The following is an 18526-nucleotide window of genomic DNA, read 5'->3' as shown; positions in this document are numbered from 1 at the left end:
ACAGTATTTTGTCTGGAAAAAGGCAAATAACATATGAAACCATAAATGCAGGAAAAGTACAATACAACAAGGCTGACACATGATCTTATCAGCATTTTTCATCCAAACAAGAGGGCTATATTTCACAAGGCATTTTCTTGATGTACACAAATCCATCATTCACATCAAAAGTGTGTGAAATGCCAAAAGTTAGTATTTAAAAGCAGTGAACGACTTCATTGCCAGTATACTTTATCAACCGAAATAAAATCATTTGTTTTTATCCTAGCAGCAAAGAAGCAACATGATAGCAATGCTAATCAGGAAGAAAAATCAGAAATATATTAAGACCAAAGTACAGTAAACAAAAGCAGAAACACATCTCCTTTCTTCTGCAGAAAGAGAGTTAGAAAAGGCTCTAAATTGAGGAGCTATACTTTTATGCAAGGACAATAAAGTGGAGTGCTGCTGTATACCAGCGCCAGCGTGGAAGGCCCCCTCATACTGAGGCTGGCTTTATAGACGCCCGATGAATTTATTCCTCAAAGCCTCCCTGCGGATTTTGTGTTTCTCCTGAACTCCAGAAAACATGCATTCCCTGATTGGTTGTGACAGCAGCTCGAACAGAAAATTCTCAATAAAAAAAATGTAAAGGGTGAAAAGGAAAGGTTAGTGCTCTGCAGATGGAGGATCGGTTCGACAAGCTGCGTTTCATTTTCACACAGAGCCCTAATGAGAAACTCCTGCCCCGTGTTTCGTGGCTATGGAAGACGATCTACGCATCGCGCTCTGCTCGTCTGACACCAAGATTATGCCGACTTTAATCAGCTACATAGTTCTGCGGTCCAGACGACCACAGTTGTACGTCCAAGGGAATTTTTGTTTTATCACATAAGGACGTTGCCGCTGACACCATCTACCACAAATAATAAATGGAGCTGGCCTGATGACACAGGCAGCAGCACTGGATGACTTATCACAGAAGATTCAAATTTAAGTTCTTAGGTTTATTACCATTTAATCAGATGTGGAGGGAGAAAGTGACCACCTCATTTTCTCCAACACCTATTTAATGCTGAATATGCTTCTGGCATTTCAAGGAAATAACACGGCTACATTTTCTTCCCATCCGCCTCAAACACATCTTTTTTTGGCACATTTGACTTTTTTGATTGCCCCTCTGCTGAGTAATTCTTACCACACATCTCAGGCATTTTTCAGCTGTGGTTGGGGATGTGCCGCACTGGGAAACTGAAGGTGGTAGAACTCCTTTGGAGCACGTTTCAGTGTCATACCGGTTTATGTTGTGTGATGATTAATGAGCTTTACAGCCTGTTTAATTGGACTGTGTAAAGGTTTATTAATGTAAAACATATGCCAAGTACCCCCTTGGAAATTTAATAAAATCAACCATGAGCATCCCTAGAAAATAAAAAAGAATAAAGTCCCTGGTGGACAGAAAGAACATCATTGAGTCAGTGCATGTCGCCTCTTCTGAGAGGCACACTCATTGGCCGTCAGAGGAATCGAAACAGGAATGCGGTTTTCCCTCTGATGGGTGCAGCTATTATGTGTGATCAGTCTTGCTTGTTTGAAACAGCAATCAGTGTTTTGCCGTTACAAGCCAAGTCAAAGACTTTCAAGGCTGCAGTGTCACCAACGTCAACCCCAAGGGCTACAGACTCAAAGGGGACCATCACTCATTAAGCATCTATTGACTTATAAGTGCTAAGTGGTGCACAAACATATGCACACAGATTTGAATCAATACTCAATGTTAAATCCCCTTTACTGATCGTTGCTGGTGAAAATCAGACTGATTCTTGTGAATTAAACAGAAATGATTCCTGTGAATTAAACAGAAATGTCTCTGAGCCTCTACAGTGGAATTCATTACATTGCATTACATTACATTACACGCATTTAACAGATGCTCTTATCCAGAGTGACTTCCAGTACAATAGAACATAAGTGTATCCATTCAAGAAGAATGAGCAATAGTGTCAGACCAGGCTAACACCACTCCTAGACCAGTGAGTGTGAGCATAACGCCATTTAACCATTAAGCCCTACCACAGGTTAACTAGTGCAATCTGAATTCTGCCATCTGGTTATAGTAATTTACAGCAACACATGTCATGGGTCATAAGGATAAGCTGTGGCATTTTTAACCTTAAGATCGTCCACGACACATCGAAGACATCCATGAAATTTGTTTCCCTTGCTGGTGTCATTGTTGTCATAATCAGCGTTGTGTGTCATTACGATTAATTCACCATATTTCACTTTTGACAACTGTTCTGCCTATATCCAATGCAACCACCTTTTTCACTCATCTGAATTCTTAGACTTTAAAATGCTTTGTGATTGTGGAGTGAAGATGCACAAAAAAATTATCTAAATTAAATCCACAAAAAGCATGTTTATTAAAATTTAACTGAGTTCCCTTATCAGCATGACAATATATAATGGTAAAATGTTACATGGTTCCAAAGTGCAAGAGGTGCGAGTGAAAGAAGGTATAAGCAAAGAAGCATAAATGAGATGGATGAAATTACAGCATTAAGTCTGGCTTCACTTTTTTTCCCAAAGAATGATGTGATGACTTGTTCCAACTGAAATATGGAAGGATTTTATAATCAGCACCAAACAATAAAACACCTAATTTACAGGAATGGGCCATTGCTATAAGCTATTCATTTGCAGTAAATGACGGTTTCTTGACTGCATCGCTGCCAGGTGCTCCCAATGGTTTATATTAGTTTGGCCATGTTTTATAACGGAAAAAAATAGTCCAATGCTTTTTTCAAACCAATCGTTCCAATTCCCTCTTTCTAAACTTTGGCATGTTGAAGTACTAAAGGGTAATGATAGGTTTAAAACATATGCTACAAAATAAGTTTCAGTTTTCACATGAATGATATTCTGCCCCTTCGTTAACATCCATTTATGTGAATGTCATGGATATGTGGCCCTGCCTATGGGTGCTGTTGCCAATGGAGTTTGAAAAATGACCAGAAAATGGTATGACCCACATGGGGATACAGCAAGAACTTCCATTTCCTACATGACAGTTTTAGCAACCTTCAGGATTGTATTAATGCTACATCCTTTTTTCCATTGAAATTTTGGATGCCAGTTCAACTCTTTGCTAGTTTATCTTGGACAGATTATGTTGGAAGGCAGCTTGAAGTTTATGAACCCGGTAAAATTCTCCACATTCTCAGAATAAAAATTAGCCATTGCCAGATATCACACTGAGATGACTCAGTCAAATTTTTTTTTATTTCATTTGGAGTCCTGATAACATATATTTTGCCACTGCTGAGCAATATATTCCTTTACAAAATAATAAACACTACACTGTTTTAACTTGCAAAAGATTTATGATTGTCTTTTGCTTTAGGTTAAATGACACCTTGTTCAGATTTATGGGTCTAAGTTCTAAATTAGTACCATAGCAAGGAAAGAAATAAACAAACATGAATAAATGAGAATGTTATATTAGTATTTCGTTTCTGGGGATATTTTAGCTTGCACAATGATGCACATATAAAATGGATGTGAGACAGGGCATAGCTGTCAGATGTCAGAGTGAGACAGGGCATAGCTATTGTCTGCAGTATGACAGGGGAAAAATCTTCCTCTGTCCATTCAGTCACACTGGAGTTTGTCTTCAACTTTGAAAAAAAGATATTTAAGGACATTTTATTTTTTTGTATCATTATACATTTTATTCAGTAAAAACAAATGTTGAATTAGTAACATAGTGGGCGTACTGCAAGTCAAAAAACTGATGTAATACTTGCTTAAATTCACAAATTCAGATTTGTGGGTTTAAATGCAGGGTGGGTAACTCGGTGCTGCTATTTCGTTGCGCGAGAGATTTCCAGCTATGAACATGCATTATAAAAATCTGTCATTTTAGGTTAGACAGTTTCTTAAAAAAATAAGAGGAACTTTAGGTTTGTATGGCTTTGAGGGATATTCCTGTCAGCCTTACCTGCTTTTTTGTTCCTTGAAGGTAAGCGATTTACCTCCTTGAATAAAATGTATTTGTCCAATATCCGATTTCCAATAATACTCTTCACTTCCCAGTCCTATACTGAAGTGAGATGCACAATAAACCCTCCTGATCAAGGTATTCATACTTTGTAAGATAGCCCACGACAGCACGTGGTTGAGCAGGTTCAATACATCGCGCCGTGATGAAGTACCTGACCCTTAGAAGTGTGACCGGATTAAGACAGACCAATCTCAACTCGACCTTCAAATGTAGCTCCTCCCAACTTCATTTACTGGAGAAGACCTCGCATAAAGTCTTCATTCTGTCAGCAGCGTCGCTGAACTGCACTGAGAAGAAACCTCTGCATGAAGCATATGATAAACCATCCGATTTATAGATGTAGCTTTCCACCGCATGCGTACTAAAAGTAGTTAGCAGTAATATACATAATTATTTTTCTCTCTCATAAGCTTCTCACAATGAATCGATTCACGTGTATGGTGTTGTGGACGATGACGTTACCTGTCTGCATGGAAGCAATCCACGGGATATACACTTTCGGTCAACCCGAGTTATTTCACAAAAAGAGTAACTGCAAATCTATTCCTGAGACTCTCCACCTCTGTCACGACATAGAATATGCCGAGATGAGGCTACCGAACCTTCTTGGGCATGAAACTATGAACGAGGTACTACAGCAAGCATCATCCTGGATTCCTTTGGTCCAGAAACAGTGTCATCCAGACACCAGGAAGTTTCTCTGCTCCCTGTTTGCCCCCGTCTGCTTGGACGATTTGGACGAGCCTATTCAACCTTGTCGGTCCCTCTGCGAGAACGTAAAACAAGGCTGCGCCCCGGTGATGTCCGCTTTTGGCTTCCCGTGGCCAGACATGCTCGACTGTAGCCGCTTCCCACCAGATAACGATCTGTGTATACCTCCAGCTGCCACGGACAATTTAGTGCCCGCTACTAAGGAAGGTAATATAACACACATTAATGCATTTAAAATTGAACACATGGAAACGTATCATGTGATGCGACACTTTATTTGACCCCATTGCGGTATAGTCAAGCAGAACAACAACTTTGCATGCTTAATGTATTTTATGTGGCGAATGTTCTTTACAGCAGCCTATCTCTAGAATGTTGACTATTTATCCTTATTTCTGTGGCCGAATTCCCGTGGGTTATAACTATGGAAGCTGAAACGTATGGATCATGTCCAGAGTTCTCGTTTATCATTTTAAATGGTCATTTGATAAACTTGTGGAATAAAAATCCTGTCGGAAACTCAGAATTTAAAAAACAAAAAAACTTGTGTAAATGTACAACGCTAGCACCATTGATTGACAAATCGCTGTCGATGTAAGACATACATTTTTCAGCATAGTCTTGTGGCGGTGCCATGTCATCTGAACTCGTTTCTCAGTTGCGATTAATTTAAAGGCCAGTGGTTGTAGTTCTCTGTTAATAGGGAATATGTATACATTATGGGTTATTTTCCAGATAAATAAACAGCTCCCTGAAAGGGTTCAGTGATACTAATACCAAAATGTATTTATAATATACAAAACATGTCACTTATTATTCTGACTTCACTACTTTCAAAATTTATAGTGGTTTATAATGACATTATAGTGCTTACGCCTACTTGTTGTCCTCGTATTTAAATTCAGTCTGGTAGTTATTTATTAATTTAGGAACCCCTGTCCTTTGCCTATACATTTCTTCTTTTAGTGCCAAAGGTGTGTGATGCGTGCAAAGAAAAGGAAGAGAACGACAACGAAATTGTTGACAACCTTTGTAAAAATGACTTTGGTAAGCTGTCCCATCTACTTCTTCGTAATGTGTAACCTATCATGATAAATGACAGAATAGGGAAGAAAATACGATATAGGCTGCAGCATAAATTTGGACGGACGGTTTATTTGGTGAGTCAGCTTTGGTTGGGGCCGGGGTTGGAGGGCGAAGGAACGTCTTTTTTGTTCATCTAAATGATCAACAGATGCTTTGCGGGTTAATTTATTCGGAGTTGCTGCAAAAGGCCAGTTCTTGCTTTATAGTAGTCACTCCTTTACCTCTTGTTAACGGCGTCTTTGTTTTTCTTCCCAGCCCTAAAGATCAAAGTAAAGGAAATCGCTTACATAAACGGAGACACCAAAATCATACCGGAGTCCAAGAGCAAGACCATCTACAAGCTGAACGGGGTGACGGAGCGTGATCTGAGGAAGACTGTTCTGTGGTTGAAGGACGGTCTCCAGTGCACCTGTGACGAGATGAATGACATTAACGCTGCTTACCTTGTAATGGGGCAAAAAGTGGACGGGAACCTGATCATCACTTCCCTGAAGCGATGGCAGCGTGGCCAGCGCGAATTCAAGAGAATTTCGCGCAGCATCCGCAAGCTTCAGTGCCAAATGTCCACTTGATTTTCCGAACTCCGACAATCAAGGCAATGAAGCTTCAGCACTTTTAAAGCTGTCGGCGGGTTTATCAAAGTTTCCGCACGAACCACTCACCATTTTCCCTTGTATGTGTGATGGAATTCTGCATTTACCAATAAGGACTCTGTTAATGATTAAAGAGACTTTGCTGAAGGCAGTGGTACTTTTACAAGTATTTTTTTAGGTGAATCTCCGTAAACATGAGAAATAGCTGGCTATATTCTCAGATCACGCTTCTTCAAATGTACCTTTCCTATTGTAAGAGCATAGAAAGCCAAAGCACGCTTTTAACTCCAGCATCGAATAGCCTGAAGTCCAGCTTGACTACTTACCCTGGTCATTTGACCTGAAATGCATGAGTACTTTTTGTTTTTATTTTATTTTATTTTTAATTTGAGCCTCTGTACTGCATAGTCTCAACCGTCGGTTTTAAGTCTTGATATAGGCTATTCCACTGATAAAATACATGATCTTATGTCATTGCATATTACACCTGTCTTGCCCTAAGCAAGAAAACATTTGTTACGTTAGATATACATTTAATCACTGAATTAACTTTTTATCTTCTCTTTGTTTGACCGTTAAAATAAAGGTCTGTGTTATAGCTGAGTTGAATGTGCATCTTAAAAATGGGCCTATGCCGAAATGGATCGAGTCTTGAATGTTGTAAAATATTGCTTTGAGTTATTTAATCTGTAAATGTATATACACACTCTGAAACATATACATTGTATACATTTTGATTTTTTGTACATGTCTAAAGATTGTAAAAGTCAGAACATTCTAAATAATATTTTATAGTTTCATTCTGAACCAATAACCAGATTTCCATGGTGCATTCAGAAACTTTTAATATGCAAGCAGTCTGAGGCCTTTTCTGTTCTAACCAAAGCATTTTGATTATTACACTGTCAATATGATTTCCTTTTGTTCAGGTCTTAAACAAAGGAACAAAATAAACTAATGTATTGTATACAACTGTGCTGGAATCATAACTAAGGAAACTAAGGCGGATCTATAATGTGAACGTATGTAATAATTGGTGCTGTGCCCCATGTTAATCTTGTTATTATTAATAAGAAATGACACTCTATACACATTAAACACAAAACAGTGAGCACTAGTAGTTAACCAAACTGAATGAGGTATAAAATTAATCAGCAGGTACGGATGCATTTCTTTGTTTCAACAATCATGAGCAATAAGACAGGTGTTGGTTTAACGATTATATTTATTTTTGGTCTGTAGCGCCCTCTAATGGAAAATATGAATATCATTCAAATAGATTTGGTAATATGTAGGGATGTGCATCTCCATCACTGAGGCCAATGCGATACACATCTCAATGCATTGCCAACGATCCAATACATTAAAGATTTATCAGTTAGAAGAGCAAGATAGTGCAGCACCAACTCACAGGATACAACACAGGAAGCATGCACTATATACAGCACATGCTAAGTCAATGAGAGAACAAATGCACAATGTCAGTAAGCTGCTGTAATTTAAATGACATAGGTGTAGCATAAACATGTAGTTTTTTTTTTTTTTTACCAAAAACAATGCTGCATCATTCAAGCAGCACCTTCACATTCTTCACTGTTCATTGCTGCTTTAAGTTTACACCAGAATGTAGATCTCTGGGCCTCATCTTCAGGCCACTCCAGGTAGGTTCTGGAGTTCATAATCTTCCGCAGCTTACAGAGCCTCTTTGGGATGGTTTCCTTGTCAATGGGCTCCAGCAGAACCAGTATAGCCGTGTCATCACCCTTGTCAAAGAGACGGAAATGGGAGAAATCCAGTTCGTACTTGCACCACTCACTAGAGACAAAGTGATTGGAGAGGACAAAGAGAGTTCTGCGGCTTTTCTCGATGGCATCGATGATATTGTCCGCTATCCATTTCCCTGGCAGAAAGTTACGTCTGTGCAGGCAGAGTCTGAACGGTGGCTGGGTGCTTTCGAGTTCTTGAACCAAGAACTCCTCCACCCACTCCGAGTCTCTCTCACTGTAGGAGACGAAGGCATCATAGCAAATGTCATTCCTTCTGTTGATAGCCGGTTTCCTTTTTGCAAGAAGCCAAATCCAAGTCATCCTTACGTACCAAAAGGTGTTGAATCTGTAGCAAAGGATACCACATACCAGAAACAGCAAGAGAAAACCAGCACACAGAACAGACACAGCCGCTTTCATGTGACACTCAAAGATGGACAGATGAACATTCCTGACCAGCTCCCCTCTGAAGGCTACAGGAGAATCACATATGTAGCTCTGCCGTCCATCAGACAGTGTGACTAGGTGTCCAACATCGAACTGTAGGAAAGCCACAAACTCACACGAACACACAAATGAGTTATAACCAGCCTTCAGATCCTCCAGCTTGATGTATTCCTTCAGATCAATGCTGCTGAACATATTTAGAGCATTTCTATGAATTGACAAAATTTTGAGACTGGGATACAGCCTCCCTGGAGGTAAACTCTTGAACTTATTGCCAGACACAAGCAGTTCTTTGAGGAAAGGAAGTGCAACATCAAACACAGTCAGGTCATTGTTGCTTAAATCTAGGATGTGCAAACTCCCTGGAAGACAGCTTGTTACTTTTCGCAGCTGGGAAGCAGATAGGTTTAAGTAATGGAGACTTGAGGGCCAAGCACACCTTTCAGGCATGTCAAAGTAGACGTTTTGACTTAAGTCGAGGGACTCAAGCTTGTGAAGATTGGTGAATAAATTACCCAAAAGGACAAGGGAACGGAGTGAGTTTTTACTGACGTTGAGAGTCCTCAGTTGCTGCCACGCTCCTTCACCTCCGCATGCTGTCTCTCTCATTGTCGGGTCTGTGAGAAAGTTTCCACTCATGTCCAGGTATTCCAGCCTTATGAGAACTTTTGAAGTTTCACATGGTACGCCAAAGAGCTTGCAGTTAATAGCTGTTACTCTTTTCAGGAAAGGTAGAATATTTGTAAGATAAGTAATGGTACGAACTTCATAGAAATATTGAAAGTTCAAATTTTTTATGAACACAGTTTCCAGATGTGGAAGATGCGTGTCTGCATACCAATTACCATGTCCAGAAAAAGTAGAATCCTCCATTGCAAAATAAGACAGGTTTGACCTGTCCATTTCTTTCATGATGCCAGTGATAGCTGAGTCTGTGATGGTGATGTATTTCAGAGCCACCTTTTTAACGCCCTTAAGTTTGACTTCCTGGAATGGCATCATAGACCGTTCGCTGATTAGTGTGGTGTTAGTGAGGACTAAAAGAGTCTCCGGGGAAGACACGTCCCGTAGAATCTTTGAGGCGAGAGATGAGTCCCTTTCAACAAGCTCACGGAGGACGAGTGTGACCCTGGCAATGGGTCCGAGTCTGCCGAGACTCCCCTCCTCATACTGCTTCAAAGCACTGCCATGCAGAACCAGCTCTTCAAGATGCTTCAGTCCCACCGTGTCCTTCTTAACCACAGCAGAGAGAGATGGATTCCCAAACTGCAGGGTCTTCAGATGAGCCAGTTTCTGGAAAAGGAAACCCTGCCCTAACCTTTGGTACTTATTTCCTAAGAGGTTCAGGTGTCGAAGAGAAAAAAGCTGGTCAAACCACGTTGTTAACAAATTGGTCAGCTGGTTGTAGGACAAGTCCAGTCTCTCCAGGTTAACTGTAGAAGTGAAAGCTCTGTCGTGGATTGATTGAATCCTGTTGTTTTGCAGGTAGAGCATTTTCAGATGCACATACCCAGAGAAGTCATCCACCGCTATATTCTGAATATGGTTGAAAGAGAGGTTGAAAGAGAGAATGAGGTTCCTCCAGGGCACGTCAGGGACTTGCAGTCGCTTCTCAGCAGAGCAGTCACAGGCATAGCGTTCATTGTATCGCTGACAGTATGTCCTGGTGTGCTGTACACAGTGACTGAGCAGCTGACACAGAAGCAGCAGCTGGAACAGGGGAAAGGCCAGCAGTACTCGCATCCTGAAAAACAATTTTTATAAGCACCCATTTCCAGTGACACCAAATGATTAATGCATCCTTTGGGCTGCTTTCTTTGAATACACGTATGAATAACATATACTCTCAGTGATTGGGTTCGTGGGTTACCCAGTAATAAATCAAGTAACAAATTAAATCATCAAAAATTGACACAATAAAAGTATTTTAACAATTAAAGCAAACAGAAATATACATCATATAAATCTTGTACCTTGAGAGAGCCTGTGGATCTTCTTTGCAGATACAATACACAAGGAGTCTGCCACTGGGTGTCTTTATGACAAACACTGACAGAGTTAGTAGACTTACATGATGGATGCTCAGAAAAGAGGAACATGAAAAAAGTGTGAGAGAGAGAAATGGAAAAACCACAAAATGTGCTGTAGCACAGACAGACCACTGGACTGGTGATTTTAGACTCTTTTTAGGAGTGCTCAAGCACACCTAAATTTCATCTCAGCACCCCTAAATAATAATAATAGCAGCAATAAATTTATTATTGTTATTATTTTCTTAAATCATTTTTAGCCCTGTAACGTTAGTTTTTGCGAACTTGTTTGTTAGAGACGGGACAAACAATTACAGGTTCAAATGGCTTTATTTAAACAGGTTTCATGTCCAGTATTCTTTATAAAGTCATCATGTTACACACTCCGGTATAGGTGGCATGCACCTTTAACGTTGGTAGTCCGCCAAGCCAGTGAAAGGAGAAGGAGAAGAAGAAGCAGGTTTGTGAATTTCATGGCGCAGATTAAAAACACATGTAAATTGAAACGTTAGCAAATAAAATTGATGAATGTTCTGAGAACGTTGGATAAAATTGGTCGTTATCACTATGATTTATACCATGGCTTGGTTAAATACTCGTTTCTGATTGGTTGGAGGTGTGTGCATTATTTCCCAGTAAATGCACGGTAATAATGCACGGCTATGAGGTATTTCCAGTGAAAGTGGCCTTATCACCGTTCGAAATTAATACGCAAGCTCATTCAACTTTACTTAAGATTCCATTTACAACCGAACATAACGGCAACATTGTAATAACATTAGATAACGTTACAGTTAACAGCAACAACATAGCTAGAGCATCGAGCATAGAGATGTCTAAGTGACATCGCCAATACACGTGACATTTGCCACTTAAAACGGAGAATTTCTCAGAAATAACGTTTAACCTTTTTGGCAAGAATGGAGACTTTGAGACTTGGATGAAAACCAACGTACTGGACAGTCCAAAAAGGAGGTGCGCCTGTCAGAAGAAAAATTAGGGAACAAGCGGAAAAATACAACAAAAGGCATAACACCATCAGTGAAGAATAAATTAATAAAACAGAGGAAGAGGACAACACAAAGAAATCAACAACATGGGCAATTTAGGTTTTAAGAGACTGGGTAGTCGAAAACGACGAGAAACATGATTTTGAATCATTAAATGTTAAGGGTCTTAACAAGATGCTGTGGTCCTTTTATGCAACAGTTCAAACGTCAACCGGACAAGAGTACACAGTCTCAGCTTTTTTGGCCTGGAGAGGAGGGCTACTGGGCACCATCTGTCGAAAAGAGGAAACGCTGGAGCCGGGTAGGTTACTGTCATCGACAGAAACAAATGCTCACCCTTTCCGGGTGTTCCGGTCATGAAGCAACGGCTACCACCACAGCGAGATCAGAATTCCAAACGTCAAGTCTCCCACGTACCTCGTTTGAACTACCATTTTCAATGTCAAATTTTACAATAAATAGAAACGTTCAGTTTAATTTCAATAAATGAGTACGATGTCGTTTATAGTTATCGTTTCCACATTCGGACGTTTAAGATGACGGATACGAATGTAACGTTATCCACTTAACCAGCTAAGCGGACACTGTGTAGCTGGCTACATCAGAAATTTCTAGTTAGTGGGCTAAGTTACTGTAGTTTAAGTAGCCGATCCTAAATGTGTAATTTATAGTATTTTTTTATGTAGGCTAATATACTACATTTTAAAATAATTAAATGTAACGTTTGGATGTGTCAAGCTAGCTATATGAACGGACTGTATTCTGCGGATGTGCACATATTGTAATATATATTTTTGTTCAAAGATAATAAAATGGTAGCCTAATTTAATTTGAGCGCTGAATTATTTCTTTGGTAACTAGCCGTGGTATAAGCGGATTAAACCACTCCTGGCGGTGCAGTTCTAAATAACCCACTTCAGGATGGTTAACTGCCCCTTGGCTTCGCTGCGGGGCTGCATCACACCACCCTGTCGTGGTTTATTCCTTACTTAGAAAGTGTCTGGTTATAGTTCCATGGTGTGAATAGTGTCAAAGAACGTTATCTGACGTAGTTCGCAAGAGATTATCGGATAATGTTAAACTCTCCTGAGCTAGTCTGCTCGCACAGTTGCCAGCTAAGGGGCTAGCTGCTGCACTTTATTATTTTAGTTAAAGTAGTCACAATGTTTCTTATTCTGATAGATTTGGGCTTTGTGATATATTTAGAGTACATTTATGGATATTGAATTGAAGCATTGGAACAAACCCTGACTCGTTGGAAATGTTTATTTTTCCATAGATGGATATACGTTTATTTATTTTTTTTTTTTTTAAAGAAAAAGTTTTTGTTAAAGCTTCAGGTGAGAGAGTAAGGTCAAAATGACGTTACCTCACTGCATTGCCCACAGCAACCCAAATATTCAATTAGAATGATGTTGATATGGATCAATTTATAGTTTTTATTAGATTATACATTCTCTGGTTGTTACGTTTGGCTTTTGGTTGACAGCACAAAGAGGGAGAGAGGAGGATAGAGAGGGAGAGAAGGAGAGCGAGCAGGATGGAGTCGGTAGAAGGAGAGAGCAAGAAAAATATTTTGTGGTGTAAAACTCATGTTGCTTACTAGTAATTCATTAAAAGTATTATTGCTGTGAATTAAAATATCATATATAGAAAAATATTAACGTATTAATTGTTATCCAGTGAAATGAGTAATTTAACAGGGGAGTTGAACACTTTTACAAGGCACTGTATGCATGTCACATTCTCATTAGGGGCTGAGCCCTCCTAAAGGTCTGATCCTAGAATCGCCCCTGCGACTGGACTGTGTGAATACTGTGACCACACAGTAGTTACATTCTGTAAGGGCTAAACTGGTTCATGTAATGCTGACAGCCTGCTGTACATTACCTCACATTACTTACATTAGTAAGAAAATCCATCAATCAGAAAAAAATCTTCCAATACCAGGAAACAAAGCACGTATTTATCTAACATTTCATTCATGCCACCTTATAAATACCCTTCTAGTTTCCATTTTGTAACTTATTATTCTCTGAAAATTTTGTGGCCATCTTCGCAAAAGCCACATTATTAGGGAGTTCTATGTGTAATGCCCCAGCAAAGAGCTGAACAAATTGACGCTAAAGCTAGATTGCCATCAATTGCATTATGGAGTTGTAAATGAAAAGTAAATAGAAGTTTAGGACATGCATACAGCCAATCACTTTTTTATAATTAGCAGGTTATAGGTGTTGGATTCATTTAGTTCCAATATTAAACATTAAAAATAGAAAAATACTGTAATGTGTTGTATATATTTGTGCTGTAATCATAATTAAGGGAAGTAAGACAAGGCTCTGAGGTGAATGCTTGTAATAATTACTACTGTACTTCATGCTGATACCACAATTCTTAACAAATAATAAGACGTTTATAATTATATGTAAACTGATAAAAAGAAAGGACAGCTATTAGTGTTTCTTTGTTTCAACAGCGACGAGCAATAGGACAGCTGCATAAGGAGCATATTTCTTTACAGTCTGCAGCGCCCTCTTGTGAATATCGCAAACAGCTTGGTTGGGAAATAACGCAGTTTTGTGTATTGTACTTTTGAAGCAGCAAGCTCCGTCACATGATGAATAAATACACAGAATGCCACATTTTTCTATCAAAACACTGGCAAATTTACTTATACCTGGGTTAATTTAATTTTGTTTGTACACGATGCACTTGTCTTTATTAAAACATCACAAGCAGTAGTCGTTAATATTGGTAATTACAGTTTTAGCCAGGGTAATATGCGGAATGTTAAAAGGTAAAGAGTAAAAAAATCCTATTGCATGGATCGTTAATGGTAACATTATAACACGCAATCACCTTCAGCAACCAATCGGAAAGGTCTACAATAATGTTTGCCACGCACTGCCACGCAGCGCTTTGGACAGCTGAGATTTATTTAAGATATCAGATGTTTCCTGCAAAATAACTGTAACAAACGGTGACTGATCTGTTTGGTTATCTCAGACAGCATGACTGTGCTCACCGACTGCGATGTCGCTCTGAGTCTTGTTCCATATTTCAAAGAAATCTTGATTTCTGCAGGTGCTATTTGACGTGAGAATCAAATTCACTCAGAATTCCATAAAGTTACTGCCGTCTAACGAACTCCCCAGTTCGTCCCCGAGGAACGCTAGCTCTCATTCTCTTAAATGACCAAAGACATGAATCGATCGTCTGAGTAGGCTACCTCTCTATTTTCTTTCACTCTCTGGTTGTCCTGCTTAATTATTAAACGTTGGTGATATACCTGGTGCTCGATGTTTCCCTGGACGAAAGTCCATAATATATACCTACTGTAGAAAGACTCAAATCAACTGATTTTAATTTAAAAATCAAACCATGAAGTACTGAGGCCGGAATCTGGAAAATTAAAAACTGATACAATTGTCTCTTTTGTTGTAGTTTCTCATTAAAACCATAAAAATAACTAGCGATAAATTAATATTTTAATTATTCATGAATAATGCTTTGTGTACTTATTTAAATATCAAGGAGAAGCAGTTTTCAACAACAAAAAAAAGTATGTATTATCTTAGTTACTAAATTCATTTAGCAACCAGTCGTAAATTTTCCAAAATTGTCAGTGAATTACACAAATTCCGACATTTCTATTGCTTGTTATTTTGTACGACCTTGGTTTGGTATCAATGCAGAGTAACTTTTACACACACACACAGTAATTTAAATGGCATAGGTATAGCAAACAATTTTAAAAATATACTTTTAAAATTAAAATCAGATTGCATTCTCAAGGTACGCCTTCACATTCCTCACTGTTCATTGCTGCTTTAAGTTTACACCAGAATGCAGATCTCTGGGCCTCATCTTCAGGCCACTCCAGGTAGGTTCTGGAGTTCATAATCTTCCGCAGCTTACAGAACCTCTTTGGGATGGTTTCCTTGTCAATGGGCTCCAGCAGAACCAGTATAGCCGTGTCATCACCCTTGTCAAAGAGACGGAAATGGGAGAAATCCAGTTCGTACTTGCACCACTCACTAGAGACAAAGTGATTGGAGAGGACAAAGAGAGTTCTGCGGCTTTTCTCGATGGCATCGATGATATTGTCCGCTATCCATTTCCCTGGCAGAAAGTTACGTCTGTGCAGGCAGAGCCTGAACGGTGGCTGGGTGCTTTCGAGTTCTTGAACCAAGAACTCCTCCACCCACTCCGAGTCTCTCTCACTGTAGGAGACGAAGGCATCATAGCAAATGTCATTCCTTCTGTTGATAGCCGGTTTCCTTTTTGCAAGAAGCCAAGCCCAAGTCATCCTTACATACCAAAAGGTGTTGAATCTGTAGCAAAGGATGCCACATACCAGAAACAACAAGAAAAAACCAGCACACAGAACAGACACAGCCGCTTTCATGTGACACTCAAAGATGGACAGATGAACATTCCTGACCAGCTCCCCTCTGAAGGCTACAGGAGAATCACATATGTAGCTCTGCCGTCCATCAGACAGTGTGACTAGGTGTCCAACATCGAACTGTAGGAAAGCCACAAACTCACACGAACACACAAATGAGTTATAACCAGCCTTCAGATCCTCCAGCTTGATGTATTCCTTCAGATCAATGCTGCTGAACATATTTAGAGCATTTCTTTGAATTGACAAAATTTTGAGACTGGGATACAGCCTCCCTGGAGGTAAACTCTTGAACTTATTGCCAGACACATGCAGTTCTTTGAGGAAAGGAAGTGCAACATCAAACACAGTCAGGTCATTGTTGCTTAAATCTAGGATGTGCAAACTCCCTGGAAGACAGCTTGTTACTTTTCGCAGCTGGGAAGCAGATAGGTTTAAGTAATGGAGACTTGAGGGCCAAGCACACCTTTCAGGCATGTCAAAGTAGACGTTTTGACTTAAGTCGAGGGACTCAAGCTTGTGAAGATTGGTGAATAAATTACCCAAAAGGACAAGGGAGCGGAGTGAGTTTTTACTGACGTTGAGAGTCCTCAGTTGCTGCCACGCTCCTTCACCTCCGCATGCTGTCTCTCTCATTGTCAGGTCTGTGAGTAAGTTTCCACTCATGTCCAGGTATTCCAGCCTTATGAGAACTTTTGAAGTTTCACATGGTGTGAGGAAGAGCTTGCAGTTAATAGCTGTTACTCTTTTCAGGAAGGGTAGAATATTTGTAAGATAAGTAAAGGAATGAAATGCATAGAAATTTGGAATGTTCAAATTTTTTATGAACACAGTTTCCAGGTGTCTAAGATGTGTGGATGGATACCACTCACCCCTTCCAAAACATTGAGAATCCTCCATTGCAACATAAGACAGGTTTGACCTGTCCATTTCTTTCATGATGCCAGTGATAGCTGAGTCTGTGATGGTGATGTATTTCAGAGCCACCTTTTTAACGCCCTTAAGTTTGACTTCCTGGAATGGCATCATAGACCGTTCGCTGATTAGTGTGGTGTTAGTGAGGACTAAAAGAGTCTCCGGGGAAGACACGTCCCGTAGCATCTTTGAGGTGAGCGATGAGTCCCTTTCAACAAGCTCACGGAGGACAAGTGTGACCCTGGCAATGGGTCCGAGTCTGCCGAGACTCCCCTCCTCATACTGCTTCAAAGCACTGCCATGCAGAACCAGCTCTTCAAGATGCTTCAGTCCCACCGTGTCCTTCTTAACCACAGCAGAGAGAGATGGATTCCCAAACTGCAGGGTCTTCAGATGAGCCAGTTTCTGGAAAAGGAAACCCTGCCCTAACCTTTGGTACTTATTTCCTAAGAGGTTCAGGTGTCGAAGAGAAAAAAGCTGGTCAAACCACGTTGTTAACAAATTGGTCAGCTGGTTGTAGGACAAGTCCAGTCTCTCCAGGTTAACTGTAGAAGTGAAAGCATTGTCGTGGATTGATTGAATCCTGTTGTTTTGCAGGTAGAGCATTTTCAGATGCACATACCCAGAGAAGTCATCCACCGCTATATTCTGAATATGGTTGAAAGAGAGGTTGAAAGAGAGAATGAGGTTCCTCCAGGGCACGTCAGGGACTTGCAGTCGCTTCTCAGCAGAGCAGTCACAGGCATAGCGTTCATTGCATCGCTGACAGTATGTCCTGGTGTGCTGTACACAGTGACTGAGCAGCTGACACAGAAGCAGCAGCTGGAACAGGGGAAAGGCCAGCAGTACTCGCATCCTGAAAAACAATTTTTATAAGCACCCATTTCCAGTGACACCAAATGATTAATGCATCCTTTGGGCTGTTTTTGTTTTCTGAAAATACATATGAACAACATATGGTCTCCGTGAATGGGTTCATGGGTTAGCCAGTAATAAATCAACCAACAAATCAAATCAACAAAAATCGTTTCCAAAATATGAAAAAAGAGAAGTCTTTTTAAGAAATGGAAGCAAACAGAAATATATATAAAATCTTTTACCTTGAGAGAGCCCGTGGATTTTTGCAGATACAATACACAAGGAGTCTGCCACTGGGCGTCTTTACGAGCAATGAGAGTGAATAGATTTACATACTGGATGCTCAGAAAAGAGGACCATGGAAAAAGTGAGAGAGAAATAGAAAACCACAAGATGTGCTGTAGCATAGACAGACTACTGGACTGTGCGAATGTTCAGTCCACACAGTATCTATATATCCTCTATACAGCTAAGATAAACTGGTTCATGTAATCCTAATAACTTGTCGTACATTACCTACATTACTAAGAAAATGCAACCAATAGAAAAAACATGTGTTCCAATACCAGGAAACAAAGCAAATATTTTCCTAACACATTTTGTGGGTTCCTGCATGTCCTGCAGGAAGTTGTATGTGTCAAGTTCCCTAAAGAGATG

General features: G+C 39.9%; 3 protein-coding genes across 3 annotated transcripts; 1 reads left to right on the top strand and 2 right to left on the bottom strand.

Moving 5' to 3' along the window:
* Window positions 1-4464: 4464 nt before the first annotated feature.
* Window positions 4465-6414, top strand: LOC118769482 (secreted frizzled-related protein 2-like). The gene is made up of 3 exons (XM_036516606.1): window positions 4465-4963; window positions 5723-5803; window positions 6098-6414. Exons 1-3 carry the CDS (start codon window positions 4465-4467, stop codon window positions 6412-6414), a joined length of 897 nt encoding a protein of 298 aa, XP_036372499.1.
* Window positions 6415-8003: 1589 nt separating this feature from the next.
* On the bottom strand, window positions 8004-10391 carry LOC118769481 (toll-like receptor 2 type-2). Its single transcript, XM_036516605.1, has one exon. The coding sequence runs from the start codon at window positions 10389-10391 to the stop codon at window positions 8004-8006; it is 2388 nt and encodes a 795-aa protein (XP_036372498.1).
* A 5087-nt stretch (window positions 10392-15478) lies between these two features.
* Window positions 15479-17866, bottom strand: LOC118769386 (toll-like receptor 2 type-2). The gene has a single exon (XM_036516420.1). It carries the CDS (start codon window positions 17864-17866, stop codon window positions 15479-15481), a length of 2388 nt encoding a protein of 795 aa, XP_036372313.1.
* Between the last annotated feature and the right edge of the window lie 660 nt (window positions 17867-18526).

Source organism: Megalops cyprinoides, chromosome 22, assembly GCF_013368585.1.
Source record: "Megalops cyprinoides isolate fMegCyp1 chromosome 22, fMegCyp1.pri, whole genome shotgun sequence".
Lineage (NCBI taxonomy): Eukaryota > Metazoa > Chordata > Actinopteri > Elopiformes > Megalopidae > Megalops > Megalops cyprinoides.
The sequence above is the reverse complement of the archived record's forward strand: the minus strand, read 5'-3'. Positions and strand labels throughout refer to the sequence as shown.

Excerpts from the sequence above, each read along its gene's own strand:
- LOC118769481 (XM_036516605.1), bottom strand. The coding sequence starts at position 10,391 with ATGCGAGTACTGCTGGCCTTTCCCCTGTTCCAGCTGCTGCTTCTGTGT.
- LOC118769482 (XM_036516606.1), top strand. The coding sequence starts at position 4,465 with ATGAATCGATTCACGTGTATGGTGTTGTGGACGATGACGTTACCTGTC. Across the intron at positions 4,964-5,722 it reads AGTGCCCGCTACTAAGGAAG|TGCCAAAGGTGTGTGATGCG; the intron begins GTAATATAACAC and ends TTCTTCTTTTAG. Across the intron at positions 5,804-6,097 it reads CCTTTGTAAAAATGACTTTG|CCCTAAAGATCAAAGTAAAG; the intron begins GTAAGCTGTCCC and ends TTTTCTTCCCAG.
- LOC118769386 (XM_036516420.1), bottom strand. The coding sequence starts at position 17,866 with ATGCGAGTACTGCTGGCCTTTCCCCTGTTCCAGCTGCTGCTTCTGTGT.